We start from the raw sequence: 20,612 nt of genomic DNA, 5'->3' as shown, positions 1-20,612 counted from the left end.
TACAGATCATCAGAGTCATAATAGACGATTACAGAGTAGTCTTATTGGTAGATCACAATGACAGTGTCTAGCAGTTCTAGTTGCATAGCGGCCAACTCCGGTGACATGATGGCTTGCATCCCGCCTGAAGCTCATAGATTAATATTCACTGATACGGCCGCATACCCGACTGTTCCGCACACCATCCTCAAACTCTGTGGTTGTAAGCCGGGAATCCCTTATCGCGACATGTTTCCTGATCCATAGACGTGTGGGAAGACAAGCCGTATGTACTGATAACGATGCATTAAACCTTCGATATCAACACCTTGGCGTCAGATTCCGGTTCGCTGGTAGATTTGCCCCGCGTTGCTCGCTACTGCCCCTCCATGTACAAGGGGAGATTAGGCTTTCCAGGCTTTCCGTCAATGTTGCATGATGCATGCCAAGTATGTACATGCGGAACCGTAGGCGATGGCTTAGCAACGCCGATCTGTAGGGAAGTTGGATGCTGTACTGATAGCGTTCCAGACTCTTCACGGGAAAGAAGGAACCACCGCCGCTACTGGTCGACCTGCCTCTCTCGCTCTTTCGTCGGTTTGCATGTGAAGTTGCAAGCTGACACATCGAACCGCCGTGCAAGGCTGCACAAGGGCAGTTTCGGACTCCGAGTCTAATCGGTTCAACGCGCGGCTGCACCGGCCTCTGTGTCACCGTCGACTGAACTCGTTGGGTATTCCTCGCGTAGCTGCAATATGACTTTCTGTGGCACAGTCAGTATATTTAGTGCTCAGGCGGAAAAGCCTCAACTCCAAAGCGACAGTGCGAGCCGCGCGCGAGGCGATCTGCTGTCACACCTTGCTGTGCCGCAAAGCTACGTACCGCTAATGCCTCCGGGTTCGCGCCGTTCTCGATGAGCGACACGCAGTAAGACAGTTGTTGCCGATCCAGGTGGGTGTTCTGGGGCTTATGTCAGATGTTGGGCGCTTCAGTAAGGCGCGGTGTTTTATACTAGCAGTGTTGCGATTTCATGAAGAATGTCGATGACTTCGCGAGCGGCCTTTCGGCGGGCGTCGGCTGAGGTTTGCTCGGCGGCTGGCATCGTCGGTGTACTGTGTAGGACTGAGTTTCCTTGGGATAAGACAAGTCTGGAGTTGCGGGGTTTGTTGTTTGTTTACAGTCTGTAGATTTACGAGTTCAAGTCGCGTGTAGGAAAGAACCCCACACGCGGCGCGTTCCGCACGTGAGCTCCTTGGCGCATCTTGCCCCTCCAGGTACTCGATCGGAAAGTCGGTCCTCACAGCACAATTCCTTCACACCAAGATGGTGTTCTGACATCACCATCATTATGACGACAGATGGCCCACTGGTGCTCAGGCACATAATGCCGGGGCTACATAATGAGAGCTCGCGTGCTTGCTGGAAATACTCTCTTGCTAACACATAGCTTCATTTGACCATCTGAACAATCCAAGTTTTTCAGCATCAACAAATTCCAAATCAGTTCTTTCAATCATATCCAGATCAGAAATCATGGCACCAGACCCGCACCAAGGAGGCCGTCTAGAAGACATGGCTGCAGAGGGCACGACCATTCCTGGCGATGCTGGCAAGATGAACGTGGTAAGTTTCGACGTCGGATCCGGGTATGATATGCTTTTGTGAAGTACAATATAACTAACCAAGATTCAGGTTTCACCCTCTGACCACCCAGATCAAACTCACACGAACCTCGCACACGCAGCAGATAACGCTTTCGACATACCGCGCAGTGTCAACGACCGCGGACAAACAGGCGAAGTCATGACTGGTACTGGTGACCAGCTACCGTCAAGTATTGAGAAGAAGAACCTTGATGACGCGGGCTTCGACCCAAGAGCCAAGGGCCACGATCAGTACGCAAAGCATGCTAGGCAGGACAATCCCATGGACAGCTTGAAGCATGGAGCTGGTAGTCACGATGTGGAGGCTGCGCCTGGCGAAGAGGAAGAGAGTCAGGATGCGCTTCTAAACAAGAGGGGTGCGAAGTAGGTGACGCAAGACGTCGTACTTCCTGTATATACTGTATGACGTTACGAACAGAAAAAAAAGCCAAGAGGCACAAAATTAACGGTTCGAGAATCACATGTTCATGTCCGAGTTATGATCATTGTGATGTGTTGCATCCATGAATGCTTTGCTACGGACCCTTGAGTACCTAGGTATTTAGGGCTGTGGATACCCCGCTAGACCCCACACGTGCCTTCCATTTTCACGATCCCGGCAACCTTCTCACTTGCTACTTGACGCAGACACTTGAAATCAAGCGTCTTTATCCGCAAGATGGTGTACTATTTTTCGTCCAATACCGTGTCGCCGTCGGCATTTATCTACGTCGGTAAAGACAAGGTTGAGAGTATGTCATTTCTGACCTGCCAGCGTACCCTCAGTGGTTCACGCAATTACAACCGCAAATACTGATCGTTTCAACAGACGAAGAGCTCATCAAATACGGTTGGGACGAAGATGTCTGGTTCCACGCCGACAATCTCTCTTCGGCCCATATTTACGTCCGGTTACCCGAGGGCGAAGACTGGGAGAACATGAGCAAGGAGTTGCTGACGGACTGCGCGCAACTTACCAAGGCGAACAGTATCGAGGGCAACAAAAAAGACAATGTCACAATTGTCTACACGCCTTGGAGCAACCTGAAGAAAGACGGGAGCATGGCTGTAGGTCAAGTGGGGTTCAAGGATCAGCGAAAGGTAAGCGCATTGCCGTGAGACACAAAACACTTGCGTCCGCGACTTAGTGCTCGGTTTGCTGACAGCATTTTAGGTGAAGCGCATACATGTGGAGCAGCGAGAAAATCCTATTGTCAACCGTCTTAACAAGACAAAAGTTGAGAAGTTCCCCGACCTAAGAGAGGAGCGAGAAGCAAGGCGGGCGGAGTTGAGGAAACGAGATCAGAGTGCTCTGCAAGCCAAGGTATGTGTATTCCCCAAGTCTCGTTATCCAGCTTTGTTCTACATGTACTGTGTTCGCATGATCCCTTATTCCATCTACGTCTGTACTCATAATCCATCCTGTCGTCTGCAATCTCTCCGACACTCTATTTCCCCTACGACTGGTGTTCTGATCCAGACGCACTATTTCGGCTCGCACACGCGACTACGACTCGCGACTAATGATTCATAGCGCAAAGAAGAGGCCCGTATAGCCAAGGAGCGCAAGGAGCTTGCGTGGCGGAGAGATCATGCCTACGACGATGTCATGACAGAGGAGAATTTGGAGCAAAACTCCAACGAGAACCGCGACGAGAACTTCCTCGACGACTTCATGTGAGGACCTTACTCGCATTTGTGTATCCCGCAGGTGACGTGGGCACCACAGTAGCAATGGTGTCGGCATGGCGGGGTTGCTTCAACTGGGGTCGCGAACAGTCGTGGCTGGAAGGCACAGGCCCATGCTCTCGTTCAGCATGCGAATATTATGGTTGAAGACATCGTACGCGGTGGTCTTGACCTCGAGGTCCTCACGCGTCCTGAAACAGTCAGCCGCATGACATTGGAGACGGATGAAGGCTGGCTACATACATGGCGTTCTTCGGGTTGTGCTTATTGCGACCTCCATGATTCTGTACCCACCATACGAACAGAAGATTCTTCACTATCTTGTGTTCGAGACCGTTCTGCCTAGTCGCATACTGCAGGAACTCGAGCGTATTCTGTATCCTCTGTGGTTCATAATCGGCCGCGGAGCCTTTGCGAAAGGCCAGGCGGATGCGGTCGCGCAATGTATATCGAGCCGGCTTCGAGAACTGAATAGCTCTGAGGCTGTGCCGGTATAGGTGCCTATACGCGTGGAGAACTGCTTGCTGTGACATGTTCTGGAGCCCTGGCACAGCACTTCACGCTGTGACCTCGGATGCAGGGTCGGCGGAAGGTAACGCCGACGCGCGCAGCCGCCACCTGCGCTTCCAGTGCCAACCTCGCCAACTCCTCAACACCACAACACGTACCACCCAACACCCCGCCTGTGCCTTTGCATCGACCGGGGCTTGTAGAAACGCAATCCGGATTCGTTCTGGACAATTGCACGACATCGTGACTGCTGCGCTTACCGTATTAATCGCTGAACACGCCGTGTCAGGCCACATAGGGTGCTCAGTCACCCAGTAGCGACTCATATTGCCCTGGTCCGCTGTGGGATCTATGAACATCATCTGCATACCAGAGCCATGACCAGAGTATATCATCCGCGTGCGCAACAGCCGCCGCAGCGCGGCAGCACGCTTGATCAGTCGCGAGCCGCCATCAAGAAGAAGAAGCCGTACAAGATCGTGCTAGAAGCGGTAACCCAAGAGAAGAAGAAGCTACATTCCATTGTCCGTCGGCGACGCGATTTCATCGTCATATAACACCACTGACTGTAGAATAGCTGACATACGCGTCGAACGCCCCCACTGGCTTCGGTTTCATCCCAGCTGGACACCCCGAATTCACTGAGTGGTGCAAAGAGCAGTGCCGACAGCGCAACCTTGACGTACACATCGTCTCTGTGAGCATCCAGTCCCTCCAAAGCCAACAGGTCATCCACTGACAGCGTCGCAGGCCAAGCCGAAGAACAAAACCCACTCCGATCCCGAGAAATTATCCCACCACGTCCACCGAGTCGGACACCACTTTCCTCTCACCATCATCGAACTTGCCTGCAGCAAGTTCGGATATCTCTACGATGAGAGACGCGGCCTGCGGAAGGACAAAGAAGGTGACAGAACCAACTGGATAGCCCAAGAGTTTGAAGACTACTCTTCGCGGCAAGTACAACGAGGGCATCCCGCCACTGAGAAGGAGACCAAGGGCTACATCCATGGCGCCGTTCGGGAGATGTTTCCCAAGATACCAGAGGCAGATCTACAAGCCATTGTTTCTCATGCGTTCGAAGAGGGAACTAACCGGGTAGGTAATGCTAAGGAGCTTTCGTTGGCTCGTAGAGTGCAACTCGCAGTTGTCGCGCATATTCGCCACACATACACAGACTACGACAAGCTGCTCAAGACTGACGGCTGGTCGGAAGCCCGCGGCCAAGTCGAGAAAGTCTCTCTTGCGAAACTCAAAGAGTGGCGAGATGAAGACGGAAAGCAAAGCAACGAACTTGAGGAAACCTTCCGTGAAGTCATTGTTCTTGACGATGATGATGAAGCTAGCAGCGATGAAGGCTCCATGGCCACGCCTGATGAGCGCGAGCAAAGCATGGAGATTGTTTCCAGTCGTGCTACTGCGCGCGATTTACAGCCGGAACTACATGCTAATTACCCGAGTGGGGATGTCCGCAACATGAGACCTTCATCAAGAAGAACCATTGTCCTTCCACGCTATGCTCCTCCTCCACCGCCACCTGTATTATCTGGCACCTCACGTTTCCAGTCACCTACGCAGCAGCCTCTCCAATCAGTGCGAACGAGGACAAATGATCCGTAAGTGCATACGACAGCTGACATCAAATTTAATACTCACGACTGCAGGCGAGCGAGACCAGCCGAGGCTGGTCAGAGTGTGAGAAACGCACAGCCGATCGTGCGTGAGATCAACGGCCAACTATACCAAGTGAGTGTTCGACAATCAAGCTCTATGAGCGAGAGAAAACGGTATCCTGGTCCTTGACTTCTTCTTGAGCTAACACGCATAGCTACAACCCATCAAGGAAGATCGTGTTGCGTCGAGGTTACAGTACAACGATCCTCCTTTGCACGCTGCGCCTCGTCGCGTACAGGAAGGATATGTTCAGCCTCCATCACCTCGTCACAGTGCCTTTGACAGACCATCAGCGCACCCAAGACGCCCATCAGACCAAGATGTTGTGCTACCTTCGGTTGAGCCTGAGACAGTCGATTTGACATCACCACAACATATTGCAACTTCTCAACAGCCTACCCGAAACCATAACGCGAATCCGAACAGAGCATATAATGAGCTGCAATCGCCAAAGCGAAAAGCGCTTCCTTCTTTTGCGGATGACAGACAGTCCCAGGCCGAGCAACACGCCAAGCGTCTAAGGCCCGTATACCGTGAGGAAGCTCGCCCCCGGACTTACGGAGATGATCAAGCAGGATTCCATATGAGCCAACGCATGGCGCCCAATTATGGGCCAAGGCCACCGCCGCCTAGAGAGCAAGTTATTGATCTGACTACTAGTCCTTACCAGCCACCTTCTAGTGGTGGTAGAGGTTACGATGTCTCTGCACGCCCGCCTGCGCCTGCTGATCATCGTGGATATGCATATGCTTCTGGACCGTCTCACCGAATGCGTGCGCATGAAGTGAGAGGTGCACAGTATGATGTACACCCTGTTGATCCGTCTCGTGCTTACGTGCCTGAAAATAGGATGTATGAGAGGCGCGTCCAGCCGAACCAGGACTACATTCCGCTCCGAGAGGATCAGCAGCCACGACGTCTTGAAGATGAGAGTGTGCGATACTTGAGGAGCGGTGTGCGTTATGGCGGATGATTGCTTTGACGTGCATTGGTAGCAGGACGGGCGGAGTTACACGGTTTTCACTACGGACGATACCCTTTTCCTTCTGTTTATTGCGTTCCCGGAATCACGCATCCTGGAGATTACCGGTTCCAGTCACTCGCATGTCGCGTGTCGTATGATCTGGTTGCAAACTCAGTGCATACCATTGTGAATAGCGAAGCGGATATTGTGCATTGGAGATCATGGTTGGGCGATTGCCACATATCAGCATGACAACAGAGGGTGTTTGTCAACTATGCATGGATACCAACAGCTACTGGTTGAAGGTAGATGTACGATTGAAAAGAACTCATGTATGATAATACGAAGCCACCAAAGCCGTGCGCGGAATAAACAAAATTACGAAGATACTACCTCCTAGCTTGAGTGAATGTTTGCGTTTGTCTACAAGCTTATTTGACCCAAGCAACTACTTATGCATCTGCGCATACTTCTCCATAACGCGCTCAACCACTTTCCTCACCTCGGCAGCATCTAACTTTTCTTTCCGGTCCGGTGTGTATACGCCGTTTACCTCTTGCTCAATGTCTGTAAGCTGCGTATACACAAACCCACAGCAATGCCCTCCATCTACAATTCCGTCCATCATCTTTTCGATGCGCTTAAGCAAATCCTTGGGATCGGTAGCAGTGGTGTAACCCCAGTCCCTCTTCCTATCCTCTTCACCCGCAGCCGATCGCGCAATGTTGACACCGCCAAACTCTGTGCAGATAACAGGTGCACCAGGAGTATGTTTCGACCCAGGATCTGACAAGCTCTCGATAGGTGCAAGGAACGTCGGTCGGTTCGACTGCTTCTTCATGATGCCGTCCAGCGTCGAGCAAGTCTTTGTGAGCTCATCCGCATCGGCATAGTCATGGAACGTGGTCAAGTCAGTGATGACGTGTTCCCAGCCACAGTTGTCGTTGATGGGTCTCGTCGAATCCAGCACTTTGGTCGCATAGTACAAGCTCCTGATATGGTCTCTCTGCTGCTTGCTCGTATGGAGATCAGTGTACGCCCACGACTCATTGACTGGCGTCCAAGCAACGACACAAGGGTGGTTTCGATCGCGCAAGACGGCTTCCCGCCACTCTTGATCCATGCGCTCTACATACGCCTCGGAGAATGCGTATGCGTTTGCCATTTCACCCCAGACTAGCAGTCCAAGTCGGTCGGCCCAGTAGTGGAATAGTGGGTCTTCGACCTTTTGGTGCTTGCGGCATCCGTTGAAGCCCATCGTCTTGGTCAACTCGATGTCTAGCTTCAGTGCGTCGGAAGATGGAGGTGTCATGAAGGTTTCGGGCCAGTAGCCTTGGTCGAGGAAGAGCGCTTGGAAGTATGGGCGGTTGTTGAGTCGGAAGGTGGAGTTATCCCAATGGAGAGAACGCATTCCGGTTGTGGTGTGGACTTGGTCGATGACTTTGTCTTCATTGTCGTAGAGGCGGATAGTCAGATCGTATAGAGTGGGCTCCTCCGGAGACCAGAGGGCTAGGTTGTTGAGCCATGCTGTCGCGTCAGAAAGTGGGGCAGTGGATGTAAGAGGCAGCTGTGAAGTCTGGGAGTCGGAAAGTCGCATGTTGGTGCTCAAGGAAGCAGTGTCTGAGTCTCTTGGAAGAGCAACCTTCTCTGTCTTGCTGACGGGCACACCTGCCAGGCTGGCTTCGAGCTCTACGCTGTATGCATGTCCAGCAGGCCTTCCTATGATTTTGATGCTAGCTTCCAGCTTGCCGCTCTCGATATCATTGCTCTTGAATAGCGTGCCCGCGCTTGCATCTCCAATCGCCACAACAGGCACTGATTCAAGCCACACGCTTTGCCAGATACCGCCACTGGGCGTGTAGAAGATACTCTCTGGTTGAGCCTTCCAGTACTGCTTACCGCGTGGTTGAGTGAGGTCATGCGCAGAATCAAATACGCGAATGGTGAGTCTTTGAGCCTTCTCTTCCGTGAAAGCATCCGTGACGTCGATGTCAAAAGGCACATGTCCACCGCGATGGCCACCAAAGAAGCGCCCGTTAAGCCAGATCTTGGCTTCGTAATCGACAGCTCCAAATCTCAGCACCACGCGGTTTCCGGCTGCCTTCTCTTCCATAGTTCTCGGGTCTGCAATGACCCTCTCGTACCACAGCACCTCATGCACGCCCTTCTCCTCGATGCCGGAGGCCGGGCATTGGAACACGTACGGAACCTGGATGTTCCTCTTCTCATGTACAGTATGTTCGTTTTTGAATGCGTTCCCCTGTAGCAGCTCTTGAGTTCCAGCGGCTATCTTGGCAGTGATGCTGTGCGCTTCGGTGTTCTCGGCGCTATTGGTGTTGGTGGGGTTTACGGTGATCTTGTCCGGGAGAGAGGTCAAATGCCATCCTTGGGTCAAGCCAACGTCGTTGTCGTCAAAGAGGAATGACCATGGGCCGTTGAGGGGTGTCCATGTTAGGTCTTCGCGAAGGAAGTCTGGACGGGGGTAGGAAGGTGGGGCTGCGGGCGGCATGCTGATTTCGTGGATCTTGAGAATGTATGGAATGCGATGATGGAAGAATAGAAGCTGTTACGAATGAAGACGTGTTATAAAACTTAGCATTCACGTGAACTTGATGCAGCGTGGTGGAGATGTGGAGAGAACACTGGGTCGAGTGAGCACCAACCCGATTGGGACTAGACTGCTATGGGTACATGATCGCTCCGGATCGTTGCCCTTCCTCTTTCCATCTCCTTCAGAACGCCGTTCATCAACACAACACCGCGAAAAAACAAGTACATCAACTCAGTCGCGTACCGCCTCAATAAAGCCAGCACTAGTGGCCATTCTTCGCTCCATGCTGTGCGCTAGCGCCATTGCATCCTCCGGTCAGAACTTCCATGCTCGAGCTGGCGCTTCCATTGAGCGCAGTGTTACGGATCTGGTGTGGATGCTCGATGTACACGACAGATCCATCAGGGCGAGTGTAATACCCAGACGAAACCGTCCAAGGGTTTTGAGGCAACACCATAATGGGTTCTGGATGCTCCATTAACAGAAGACTCGTAGCAATTGGAGAGGAAGACGATAACTTACGAGGCATACCGCCCAGAAAGGCGTTGATATCAGCAGCTGAACTTCCACCGCCTCTCGTTGCGAAAGTACCTGCACTGCTAGGCTTCCCAGAGGAGGTAGTGGGGCTGGGTTTAGAAGTCATTGAAAGCTATAGACACACTGTGGATGACCTTTTTGGCCCTTGGAGTATGATTTGCAGGTAAGTACACCAAAATTATACTGCTGCAGTGACGAACCATTTATATTTACGTTTACGATCAAAAAGCACAACTTAAGGGAGGGCCCCTCAAGGCCTTGCCGTGTGCCGGAAAACTGGTAGCTCATGCAACAACATGGACATTAAGTTGGGGGCCTCAGTAGCTCTTGGATAGCTGGATTGAATCTTCCAAGAGCGTAAGGCGAGATGTCGAGGGTCTCAGTACCTTCGTACGTGGCGACGAGGGTCTCATCGGGTGTCAGGTATGTGTGAGTTCTGCATATCAAATGAGCTAAGGCCGATTATCGACGACATTGCTCGAGCTTTGCCTGCGATCAACGAAAGCGCGGAGCATGATCTGCGAACGAGTATACAGCCCATGCTCGAGGGTCTCAGTACACCAGGCTTAGCGAACTCTGTGCATCCGTCGGTATTAGTGCACACTGAACTTGGTTTGGCAAAGCCCACGCGTCTGATCAAAGCAATTGATCTGTAGAAGAAGATTACAGTATCGGTGAAGAAGACGTTATTAGTATTTACAGACAGGAACACTTCGAAAGTATCTACGTGAAGAACAATCAACAGGGATGACTGCTTTCGGTTGGGGTCCATTCTTCTTTTCTTGGTGGGAACAGACATGTGGTAGTAGGTTCTCGGAGGCGACCACGTCTGCTCACCGTTTGAATACTATCACACAGGAGGGCCTCATCTAATAAAGAAGACCCGCCCAAGTTTTCGTGCATACCTAGGTACGCAATCAGTAGCGAAGGCGCATCAGCGTAGCTCTAATGGTCATGAGGCTATGCGCTGGTGTTGCCAGGGAACTACCTAGGTAAGATCTTGCGGTCATAGTCACCGGAATCGTTCCTGGGCCATGAATACGCCTCTGCAGGACGTGGGCCAGGCTTGCAGGGCAGGAGGGGGTCTCAATCAGCTTGGAGTATGAACGATCCAATGTAAGCTCGTCCTTTCCAACGAAGAATGCGCCACACCGAGGGGCCTCAGCTGGCTCCAACTTGTTCTGTAGGCTTGATTGGATGATGCGTCAAGTAGCCGAACATGCATGCATGTGCGCGTCGACGCTGATCTAGATTGAAGGACGCCCGCGGATGCACGGACCTGAGACCCCCCTCTTGCCGCCCCCACTGCCCAGGTGCCATCCTAGGTTAACCTAGTCCTTATCGACTTTGTTTATAAGAGACCCACATCTCTCATCAAAGATCACTCGTTTTACTTTGACAGCCCGAGGCGCGTACGGTAGTCCAACAAGACCGCAACACGTTACCCCAGACGCACTTGCCCTCTTGGGCTGCGTCTGAGGCGACCTCCGAGCCTTCGGTGTTATTCACTTTTTTCTGATGTGAGCTCATACCTGTCCCACTTGTCTATTGAAGACAATGCTAACATATTTTCTCAGATTCAGACATATTTCAGATTGACGTAGCGCAAGGCTACGGTAGCCTTGCGCTGTTTCGATCCCGACAGCACATTATGATCATGTGAACAACTGTCCTAGACTCCTCCAACAACGCTTTTGGTGGTATCCTCTTCACGATGAATGGTTTACGAATACTTTACTCGAAAGAAGCAACCAAGGGCCCGACAGCGTCAAGACTTCTGTACTAATGACTGTCGCGTCATTGGGCACCACCTTCCAAACTTCTGATGTCCTTCGATCCGTCCTACCCTGCCCACTAGCATCTACCGAGATGCCTAGTGAAATCATCGCTTCTGTATATACTCCATGTGGTTCATCCAGTACTACATATATACCCAGCGTCGATCGGCCCAGCCCAATTCAAGGCATCACGCGCCTGGATGACATTTCAGCGCATCCTACGGACGATTCGCCTCAATCTTTCCTTTCTGATGCTACGGCTCCTGATCGGATCCTGGAATGTACAACAGTCGATCTCCCTCGTCAGATTCAGCGCCGGTACATTCAGGAAGGAAGGAAAAAGCATTGCTGCACTGAATGCTCCAAGAGTTACGATCACCGTAAGAACCTGCGCGACCATATGCGAAGCAAGCATACCGACAATCGATATGACTGCCCCGTCGAAGGCTGTGGAGAAAGTTTGGCACATCAGAAGAACCTCAGAAGACACATGGCTGCAAAACACGGGAGCCCAACCAACAACAAAACCATACCATCCAGAGCTACAAAACCACCATAAGTCGACAAAACCGTTGAGAGTGAGGTTTTACTGGACCTATACGGCCGGAACTGGTATGCCACGGTGAATTCGCTCCGTTCTACATGCGGCAGAAACGTTGGAACCGAGCATATTGGGTACACTACATTAGTCGTACTACAGTATCAAGGCGTAGAGAAGCAGCACTTCCAGCACACCTCGTGAGTCTAGGAAGCTCTATGATCTTTTCCTTTGTTGGCGCTTTGACTTATTGCAAGAAAAGAAAGAAAGCAAAGGAAAAGACATGAAAACAGAGTATTTTCCTTGCGTCAGTCAGTCCACATTTTCTTTTGATTTTTTGTAAGGCGATATTTCTCTTGAACCAAGCATGTGTACAATTACGTAGTGGGCTAAAGGAATTCTGTTCATGTCAATATTCCCAGTGACATCTTGACCTAGTACCATTTGTTCAGTCTTCTAACTGAATGAGCGTGCACCTAGTCCCACCATAGCTTCCTAGTCACCTTATAGCTTGTCCTTTACATCTAAGGGGAGTAGATGTGCACCTATTTTGAACAAACAGTCTATGTAAATTGAGTATCGAGGCGTCAAAAGAAGATATCATGAGCTATAGCCAAATCTAACCGCCGGTCTTGGTCATCTGAGAAGCTAGCAAAAGAACCTTCGCGCAATATCACCACAAGACGCGCACTACTGTCTACTTTCCTCCTGCTCTTCATCGCATGAGCACATCGTTCATCCTTGATGCGTCCGTCGTCTTATTCGGGCTACTCCGTCAACTCGAACGGGGCAAGTCCCACAACCTGGGGAGCTATTCGCCATTAGCTTCATACTATTTCGCTGGAGATGATGTCAACTTCCCGACATAAGACGGTCTGACAACGTCTCTACCAGTGACCCTCTTAATATCCTCAAAGACAACGTCCATAGGAAGAAACATTCCTTGTCCAGTACTAGTCACCCCGACAAGTAATCCAAGCTGCGTGCCTGATCCTTCGTGTAATACTACACTGCCATTATCACCAAACCCAGCGAAGTCCTCCCTCTCGTCCTCGCTAACCACGCCAAAACACGCTGCCACGTTCTTCGCACCGATGCCATAGGCGCCCAAGATCTCCTCGTCTGCATCAGGGTTGATGATAATCATGCAAGCGTTGATGGTGCCGGCCGTCCAGCCACTCGTGCGCCCGTATTTGGCAACATGCACTTCTTCTTTGTTGACATTGAAGGTTGACCATTGCCTGCACTTCTGCTCTGGGACAAGTTTCGTCTTGGTAGAGTAAACATCAGGCAGACGATTGGTAACGTCGCGTTTTTTCGTATCGTCCATACGGATCAACGCCCAGTCGAGGGGGAAGACGAACGTAGGCTGCAACGCCTTCATCTTGTCTTTGGATCGGTCGGTATCGGGATCTGATGTGTACTTGTTGGCGTCGATAGTTCGACGGCCTGAACCTGCGTAGACGTAGCCAATACGTCGGTCGAAGCTTTTGCATTTCTTGTACTCTTCATCCTTCTCTTTGTGCAACATCTTAAATTCCACATCTCCATCAGCAGCGTAAGTACGGTAAAGCGTAATCTGCTTTTGCAGCAGTCCGAGGTAGCCGGAATGGTCGAACGTCGCTGGCGATACCATGGCTTGAGGCATGTTGGCCAGGGTCTTGTTGTCGGCACCCAGAGCCTTGTTGGCCGTGTTAGAGATGACGCTGTCAAGTCGTGAATCGCGGACGCCGTGCCAGCTTGTTATTCCGCACCGAACACCCCCGGAAAGAGTGACAGATCCACCCAAAGTACTGCAACCTTTCTCATCGTTCGCAATTCCAAGAGAACATCCCATATGGGCTTTTTTGGTGTATGATGAGCCATTGACGTTGTCGGTCAAGCTGTTTCGCCTCTTCGCCCCCAGCATCGTCTTCCCACATAGTATTTCGATGCCAAAGTCTGGAGCTCTCTTGGCAATCTCGGCCATAATCGAAGGTACCACGAAATCGAACCACTTGGGATCGCGCGCAGTAGGTGTAGTAATGACAATTGTTGGTGGACACTCCTTGCGCTCGTCGATCAATCCTCGACGAAGAATTTCTACCGAAAGCCATTCATGCTTGCTCAGCAAAGACATGACATCGGAAGATATGGCTTCCCATTGTTGACGTATGTTGTGCTCATCATGGCGGATGGGGAAAGACATGCCGGTAGATTGCCTTACTCGATAGTCTATGCACTCAATCTGGGCGTCCTCCGTCCAGGAATTATCGCGGAAGCTGGCCCTGATCCTGATGATAGCATCTTCAATCTCATGACGAGCGTGCTTCAGCATGTCGACCCGTATCAAGAGCGTCAAATGCGCTATATTGTCGTTCTCCTCAGTAGCATCCCGAGGAGTGCGAAACGCAAAGTAGAACGCGGTAGTCCCCCTGAGCAAGCCATGTGCTATGAGAATGTCTTGCACATCACGCAGTATCTGATATGAGCCTGGTATCATCCATCTCGCATCTATGTCGGTGTCCATCGGCAGAGGTGCAAGTGTCGGCCAGCCCATACGATATGGAACGTGTCCGGGGTCCATCTCTTTGCGAATCTCTTCGTCGGTACGAGATGCATACCGCGCGTGTTGAGACATTGTGGGAAGTAGTCGATGAGTTAAGCTAGTTCTTGGGAGATGGTCGCGGCCTAGGTATGCAGTAAACTGCTTTTGCCTCGTACGAAGAAGAAGTTCAATAGGCTGGCTGGAGTCTACTTTAATATTTAACTGTGGGATTATAAGATCTCAAAGGCGATGTAGCTGCCTGGGCTTTCTGTGAAGATATACTCTGTGGGACGTCAGTGTTCAGTATGCTTTACATAGGGTGCTCGACGTAGTAGTAGAAGCTGTGGAAAGCAAAGTATAGGCCTGTGGAAGAGAAATTTGGCCGAAGCCAGTGTGTACCATGGTTACACAACCTGCGATGTCGTATTGACCATTCACATGTTTTGAACTCGAATAAAGTACTGGACCGAGGATTCAGCGCGATCTATTACATCATGAACCGACTATGGAACGTATCAACCTCATAGATACCTGTCACCCTTCACGGATATCTGGTCAGAGACCAACAACGACAAGGCTCCCAGGCTTACCACATGGTATCGAGGCTGCAACCCTTCCTTCGCGCGTCGTGTCCCTATTCTCGATATTTGAATCACCTACTCATCAGTTTCCTGGCCCATATCCCCTAGATAGCGGATAGCTACTTCCAAATCTAGCCTCTCTATGAAGGTCACGGCCGTATCCTGGGTATCCGAAATAGTACCAATCGACCGCACCAGAACCGCGCAGACGTTTTACACCTCTGCGTCTGCCGCGATAATTCCCCGGTCCCATCGGCTGGTAGCCCAAGTCTACATCAAACTAAGAGAGAGAAAATTAGCATTGTGTCACTGAATAGTTCTAGCCTCGTGAGGAGACGAAAAACATATCGATAGTCGCAGGCCTGTAGCATCATTATGTAGTAACAGCTCAGTAATATTTTGGGGGTATCTAGTAGGTAAATGGGAGGATAGATGTTCAATGGCCAGGTCGGATAATAATGGTGGTGCGAGAAGCTCTTTCGCGCAACAGCCAGTGTTATACGCGCGAAATCCACTTGCTCAACTCACTGATGGCTCGTCAGCCTGGTCGTCGGAGTCGTCGGATATCTCGATGAGGTCTTCGGCGTCGCGCCTAGGCCTCTTCTTGCTGGCTTTGCCGCCGGAGCCGACGGCGTCGAGGAACTCGTTGTTGTCGATCTTGGCCTGGAGTTTGGGCGCGGATTCAACGTCTGCGAGGAAGAGCCGGTCGTTGTACGCATCGAAGGCTCGATCGTCCTACAGCATGGTTAGCTTGTCACCAGCGAGATGGAGTGCAAGACAGAAGGACGTACGTTCTCGTCATAGTAGTCAAGCCTCAGCCACTGCTCTTGGTTGGTCGACTTCATGAAGGCCTGAGTTAACTCTGCGGCAGTGTCACCGCCCGTCTTCTTGACTTGGGCAAGGAAGGCCTTTGGTTCAGCGACCTTGGCGCCTTCCTGTGACTCCTTCTCGCGGCGGCGCTGAACAGCTTCTAACTGGGCGGAGGCATCTATCTGGTGGAACTGTGTTCGGAGCTGGACGAGGCCGTTGCAGCGTGTGAGGTGGAGTTCGTCTGCGCCGAGTCAGTCTTGAAGTGATGGTTGTTGTCGCGCGCTACCTACTGTCGCGGAAGGTGCCGAGCATGTAGCTAGTGCCCTTGCCGTCGTCGGGCATGATCTGGCCACCGAATGTCTGCGTGTTGAGGACGTGGCCCTTCTCGTTGGCGTCCTCGAAGTGGGTGACGTACTCCTCAAAGTTGTCGTCGTCCTCGGTCGCAATGGGCGCTGCGGGGGCTCCTCCCTCGCCGGCGGCGCCAGGGCGATTGGTGCTGCGCGGCATGGTGCGCTCAAAGCCGGACGCAATACCGAAGGCCTTCTGGCCAAAGCCCTTGGTCTTGCGCATGGCCTCGCCCCAGCGCACACCGGCGATGCGGTTGTAGTTGCGGTGGATGTTGACGGGCACGTCGACCTCAATGAAACCCGACTCTTTCTTGAGGCGCAGCTGCGAGGGCTGGCTCTCGGTGGCCTTGGTGAAGGGCTGGTCGGGCGGGCGGTTCAGGTACTGCAGCACGTACAGCTGCTGCTCGGCCATCTCGGGGGTGATGTAGACGTCGTACTCGGCCACGACGGGATCGTCATCTTCGATATCCATGGCCGCTGAGTTCGCCATTGTGTTAGCGGAGTCTGGTTTGGTGTTGTGGAGAGCGAGGGCTGGACTCACACGCCATTTTAAGTGGGCGCGTCGGGGCTGCAAGCAAAAAGAGTCGCGGTCACCCAAAGTTCCAAAAGTTCCAAAAGTTCCAAAAGTCACGGCCGCCCCGCAACGCGAAGTCGCGTGGAGCCGCGGCCCGTGCAGCTCAATGACGGAATGCATCCGATGTCTCCAGCCCGCCAACCACGATAGTTCTGACCTGTACTTTGAGCTATCCACAAGCTCTAATAGATATCGCCATGGCTTACATCGCACCCATCCACCGGCCAAGCAGCGTCCGGCATGCGCTCAAGCTCAACTTCCTCGCCCAGGAGGAGGATTGCCTCGTAGTCGCGTAAGCAGTCCACGGGTACATGCATCACTATCTATCCAATGCTAATAAGATTGAAGCAAATCGAACAGACTCGAATTCTATACCCAGACTTCCGATGGATTGGCCCTCCAACACTCCAAAGCCATCTATGGCAAGGTCACCATGCTCCAGAAGCTCCGCCCAGCCCTATCACCGACCGATCACCTCTTCGTCGGAACCGATCGATACATGTACTTCACCCTTTCATGGAATCCCGAGAAGAAACAATTACAAACGGAGAAATCATTCGCGAGCGTGGCCGACAATGCTGCAAGAGAGTCGCAAACGGGCGAGAGATGTCACATCGATCCGACGGGGCGATTCATGACTGTCGAGGTCTACGAGGGCATTGTAACCGTCATACCGCTAGTCCAAAGGGGAAAGAAGAGGAAGCAAGAGGCTGATATCGCCCATCTGGGAGACCCTCAGCCAGTCAGACTACCCGAGATGTTCGTCCGCTCGTCTGCCTTCTTGCGCCCACGGTCCTTCGACGACAAGCCCAAGATGGCTCTACTATACGAAGACACACACTCTCAAGTCAAGCTGAAATTACGGGAATTGACCTACGCCGGCGAAGAGGTGGACCTACAGGAAGGCGAGACCTGCAAGACCGAACTGGAGCTTGGCTCGAGCCACCTGATACCCGTCGAAGAGCCTTCCCACGGCCTGGTGGTCATCGGCGAAACATCCATCGGATACTACGACGACGAGAGTGGGGAACTCCAAACCGAGCCACTGGACGAGGCGACCATCTTTGTGGCTTGGGAACGCATTGACGCTCAGCGATTCGTGCTCGCCGATGACTACGGTCGCCTATACATGTTCATGTTGGTCTTGAGCAGCCAAGGCAAGGTCCAATCATGGAAACTTGACGTAATCGGGGAGACATCTCGCGCATCTACGCTGGTATATCTCGATGCTGGATACGTCTTTGTGGGATCGCACCAGGGAGACTCGCAAGTCATCAAGATTGCAGAGAAGTCGATGGAGGTTGTCCAGACATTCTCCAACATCGCGCCTATACTTGACTTCACAATCATGGATATGGGCAACAGATCTGGTGAAGGGCAAAGCAATGAATACTCTTCTGGCCAGGCGCGCATAGTAACCGGTAGTGGCGCATATCAAGACGGAAGTCTTCGGAGCGTTAGAAGCGGAGTTGGACTGGAAGATCTTGGTGTGTTGGGCGAGATGGAACAGATCTCTGATCTATTCAGTCTGAAATCCATCGCCTCTGCCCAGTATGAAGACACCTTACTAGTCAGCTTTGTCAACGAGTCGCGCATCTTCCGATTCGATCCACAGGGCGAGGTAGAAGAGGTGGACGAGTTTGCCTCGCTCGCTTTGGACGAGACAACACTAGCCGCTGCGAACATCTCACAAGGGCGCGTGATCCAGGTCACGAACGGACGAGCCCGAATCTGCGATCTGGATGGCGGAATGATAACGTCGGAATGGATGCCAATGGGTGGCCAGGCTATTACCGCTGCTTCCATCAACGATAGTCATGTTCTTGTCTCCTTAGGAGGCGTCACTATCGTCTCTCTGAGTATGTCCGACGGTCTACAGGTTATCAAAGAGAAGAAATTCGGTTCCGAAAGCCAGGTCGCCTGCATTGCTCTTCCGTCAGTCTCAAGCTCGATATGCTTCATTGGCTTCTGGAGCAACTCCGAACTGGCTATATGCTCTCTCGATACCCTGGAAGCGGTCAAGACGGTTCAGATCTCCGAAGACTCGGTTCCCCGCTCATTGCTACTAACTCAGATATTCCCGGAACAGCCGCCATCCCTCTTCGCTGCATTAGCAGATGGCAATGTTGTCACATACGCCTATGATCCCTCAACACATGAGCTATCCGGAAGGAAAAGCATCGTCCTAGGCACGCGCGAAGCTAGTTTCCGTGCCTTACCTCGCGGCAACGGCCTATTCAACGTATTTGCAACATGCGAACATCCATCCTTGATCTACTCTTCAGAAGGTCGTCTTGTATACTCCGCTGTCACAGCAGAGAAAGCAACAACAGTCTGTCCTTTCGACTCAGAAGCATATCCCGGATCTGTAGCCATCGCAACCTCAGAGGACCTCCGCATCGCTCTAGTAGACACCGAGCGAACAACGCATGTACAGACGCTAAAGGTCGATGAGACCGTACGACGGATAGCATACTCACCTAGTCTGAAAGCTTTCGGTCTCGGCACTATCAAGAGGATACTCAAACATGGCGAGGAGATTATGCTAAGTCATTTCAAGCTCGTGGACGAGATCCAGTTCAAGGAGCTCGACACGTATGCTCTCAATGAAGAGGAACTAGTCGAATGCGTCATGCGCTGCGAACTCCCAGACGGCTCAGGCGGGGTTGCAGAGCGCTTTGTCATCGGCACTGCATACCTTGACGATCAGAATGCGACTGCAGAACGCGGCCGCATAATCATCCTAGAGGTAACGCCCGAGCGCGTACTCAAGCTCGTCACCGAAATCGCTGTAAAGGGCGGTTGCAGGTGTCTAGCCATTTGCGAAGGCAAAATCGTCGCCGCGCTCATCAAGACTATCGTGGTATACGATGTCGAATTCAAAACGCAAAGTTCTCCTGACCTGGTGAAGCTAGCTTCGTTCAGATGCTCGACTGCGCCAATCGATGTTACCGTCAACGGCACCATGATCGCCATCGCTGACCTGATGAAGTCACTCGCCGTCGTCGAATACACAAAGGGCGAGGCGGGTCTACCAGACAAGCTTGTAGAAGTCGCGCGGCATTATCAGACGACTTGGGCAACGGCTGTGGCCGAGGTAGACACGAACACATATCTTGAAAGCGACGCAGAGGGAAACCTGATGGTCCTGTACCGCGACCCGAACGGTGTCACAGACGATGATAAGAGGCGGTTGAACGTCAGCTCGGAAATGCTACTGGGAGAAATGGTGAACAGGATACGTCGGATTGATGTCATGACGACTTCGGACGCTGCAGTCATTCCCAAAGCGTTCGTTGGCACTGTAAGTCTACCCTGTTGCATTTATCACACACAAATACTAATTTACGTGCAGGTCGAAGGCTCAATCTACCTTTTCGGTCTCATCTCAGCCGACTACCAAAACCTCCTCATGACACTCCAATCCAATCTCGGTGCTCTCGTCGCCGCACCGGGAGACATGGACTTTGCCAAGTTCCGCGCATTCAAGAATACCGTCAGGGAGGAAGAAGAGCCCATGCGTTTTGTAGATGGGGAGCTGGTGGAGAGGTTTTTGGATGTAAGCGAGGAAGTGCAAAGGAAGGCCATTGAGGGATTAGGTGTGGAGCTCGAGGAAGTCAAGGGATTGATTGAGGGACTGAGACGATTACATTAATGCAGGGGGATGTACATAGCTAAGCTAGTAACATGAGTTGAAAGTACTCATCGCACAAATGCAAGAAAGGCGGAAACTAAGCCATGTGAAAGGAAATCAATCGCAGTCTCGGTCCACCTCTTTTTGGTTATTACAAGTACTAGGAAGGAAAGAAATGTCAAATTCCAAAACGCCTCCCATACCATGCCTTCGCAATAAACGCCGTATTGAGCCGCTATACATGCTCCATTCCCATTATCGCGCCTAAACTCCATC

At 51.9% G+C, this 20,612-nt stretch overlaps 8 protein-coding genes across 8 annotated transcripts; 3 read left to right on the top strand and 5 right to left on the bottom strand.

Annotated features, from left to right (window-relative positions):
• Positions 1-661: 661 nt before the first annotated feature.
• J4E93_005092 (uncharacterized protein) lies at positions 662-1,081 on the bottom strand (the record flags this gene model as incomplete). The annotated part of the gene is made up of 3 exons (XM_049343015.1): positions 662-742; positions 862-939; positions 992-1,081. The coding sequence occupies 3 exons, from the start codon at positions 1,079-1,081 to the stop codon at positions 662-664; spliced, it is 249 nt and encodes an 82-aa protein (XP_049200015.1).
• A 431-nt stretch (positions 1,082-1,512) lies between these two features.
• On the top strand, positions 1,513-3,303 carry J4E93_005091 (uncharacterized protein; the record flags this gene model as incomplete). Its single annotated transcript, XM_049343014.1, has 6 exons — positions 1,513-1,602; positions 1,672-2,006; positions 2,271-2,374; positions 2,452-2,723; positions 2,797-2,946; positions 3,157-3,303. The coding sequence occupies 6 exons, from the start codon at positions 1,513-1,515 to the stop codon at positions 3,301-3,303; spliced, it is 1,098 nt and encodes a 365-aa protein (XP_049200014.1).
• Positions 3,304-3,381: 78 nt separating this feature from the next.
• Positions 3,382-3,844, bottom strand: J4E93_005090 (uncharacterized protein; the record flags this gene model as incomplete). Its single annotated transcript, XM_049343013.1, has 2 exons — positions 3,382-3,502; positions 3,555-3,844. The coding sequence occupies 2 exons, from the start codon at positions 3,842-3,844 to the stop codon at positions 3,382-3,384; spliced, it is 411 nt and encodes a 136-aa protein (XP_049200013.1).
• Positions 3,845-4,198: 354 nt separating this feature from the next.
• J4E93_005089 (uncharacterized protein) lies at positions 4,199-5,441 on the top strand (the record flags this gene model as incomplete). The annotated part of the gene is made up of 3 exons (XM_049343012.1): positions 4,199-4,345; positions 4,399-4,518; positions 4,572-5,441. 3 exons carry the CDS (start codon positions 4,199-4,201, stop codon positions 5,439-5,441), a joined length of 1,137 nt encoding a protein of 378 aa, XP_049200012.1.
• Positions 5,442-6,907: 1,466 nt separating this feature from the next.
• J4E93_005088 (uncharacterized protein) lies at positions 6,908-8,968 on the bottom strand (the record flags this gene model as incomplete). The annotated part of the gene is made up of 1 exon (XM_049343011.1): positions 6,908-8,968. The coding sequence occupies one exon, from the start codon at positions 8,966-8,968 to the stop codon at positions 6,908-6,910; it is 2,061 nt and encodes a 686-aa protein (XP_049200011.1).
• A 3,727-nt stretch (positions 8,969-12,695) lies between these two features.
• J4E93_005087 (uncharacterized protein) lies at positions 12,696-14,483 on the bottom strand (the record flags this gene model as incomplete). Its single annotated transcript, XM_049343010.1, has 1 exon — positions 12,696-14,483. One exon carries the CDS (start codon positions 14,481-14,483, stop codon positions 12,696-12,698), a length of 1,788 nt encoding a protein of 595 aa, XP_049200010.1.
• A 1,007-nt stretch (positions 14,484-15,490) lies between these two features.
• J4E93_005086 (uncharacterized protein) lies at positions 15,491-16,618 on the bottom strand (the record flags this gene model as incomplete). Its single annotated transcript, XM_049343009.1, has 3 exons — positions 15,491-15,706; positions 15,763-16,022; positions 16,072-16,618. The coding sequence occupies 3 exons, from the start codon at positions 16,616-16,618 to the stop codon at positions 15,491-15,493; spliced, it is 1,023 nt and encodes a 340-aa protein (XP_049200009.1).
• Positions 16,619-16,899: 281 nt separating this feature from the next.
• On the top strand, positions 16,900-20,357 carry J4E93_005085 (uncharacterized protein; the record flags this gene model as incomplete). The annotated part of the gene is made up of 3 exons (XM_049343008.1): positions 16,900-16,994; positions 17,051-20,006; positions 20,058-20,357. 3 exons carry the CDS (start codon positions 16,900-16,902, stop codon positions 20,355-20,357), a joined length of 3,351 nt encoding a protein of 1,116 aa, XP_049200008.1.
• Positions 20,358-20,612: the final 255 nt, after the last annotated feature.

The sequence above is a fragment of the Alternaria ventricosa genome (assembly GCF_023758065.1).
Source record: "Alternaria ventricosa strain BMP 2768 chromosome Unknown scaffold_7, whole genome shotgun sequence".
Classification (NCBI taxonomy): Eukaryota; Fungi; Ascomycota; class Dothideomycetes; order Pleosporales; family Pleosporaceae; genus Alternaria; species Alternaria ventricosa.
The sequence above is the reverse complement of the archived record's forward strand: the minus strand, read 5'-3'. Positions and strand labels throughout refer to the sequence as shown.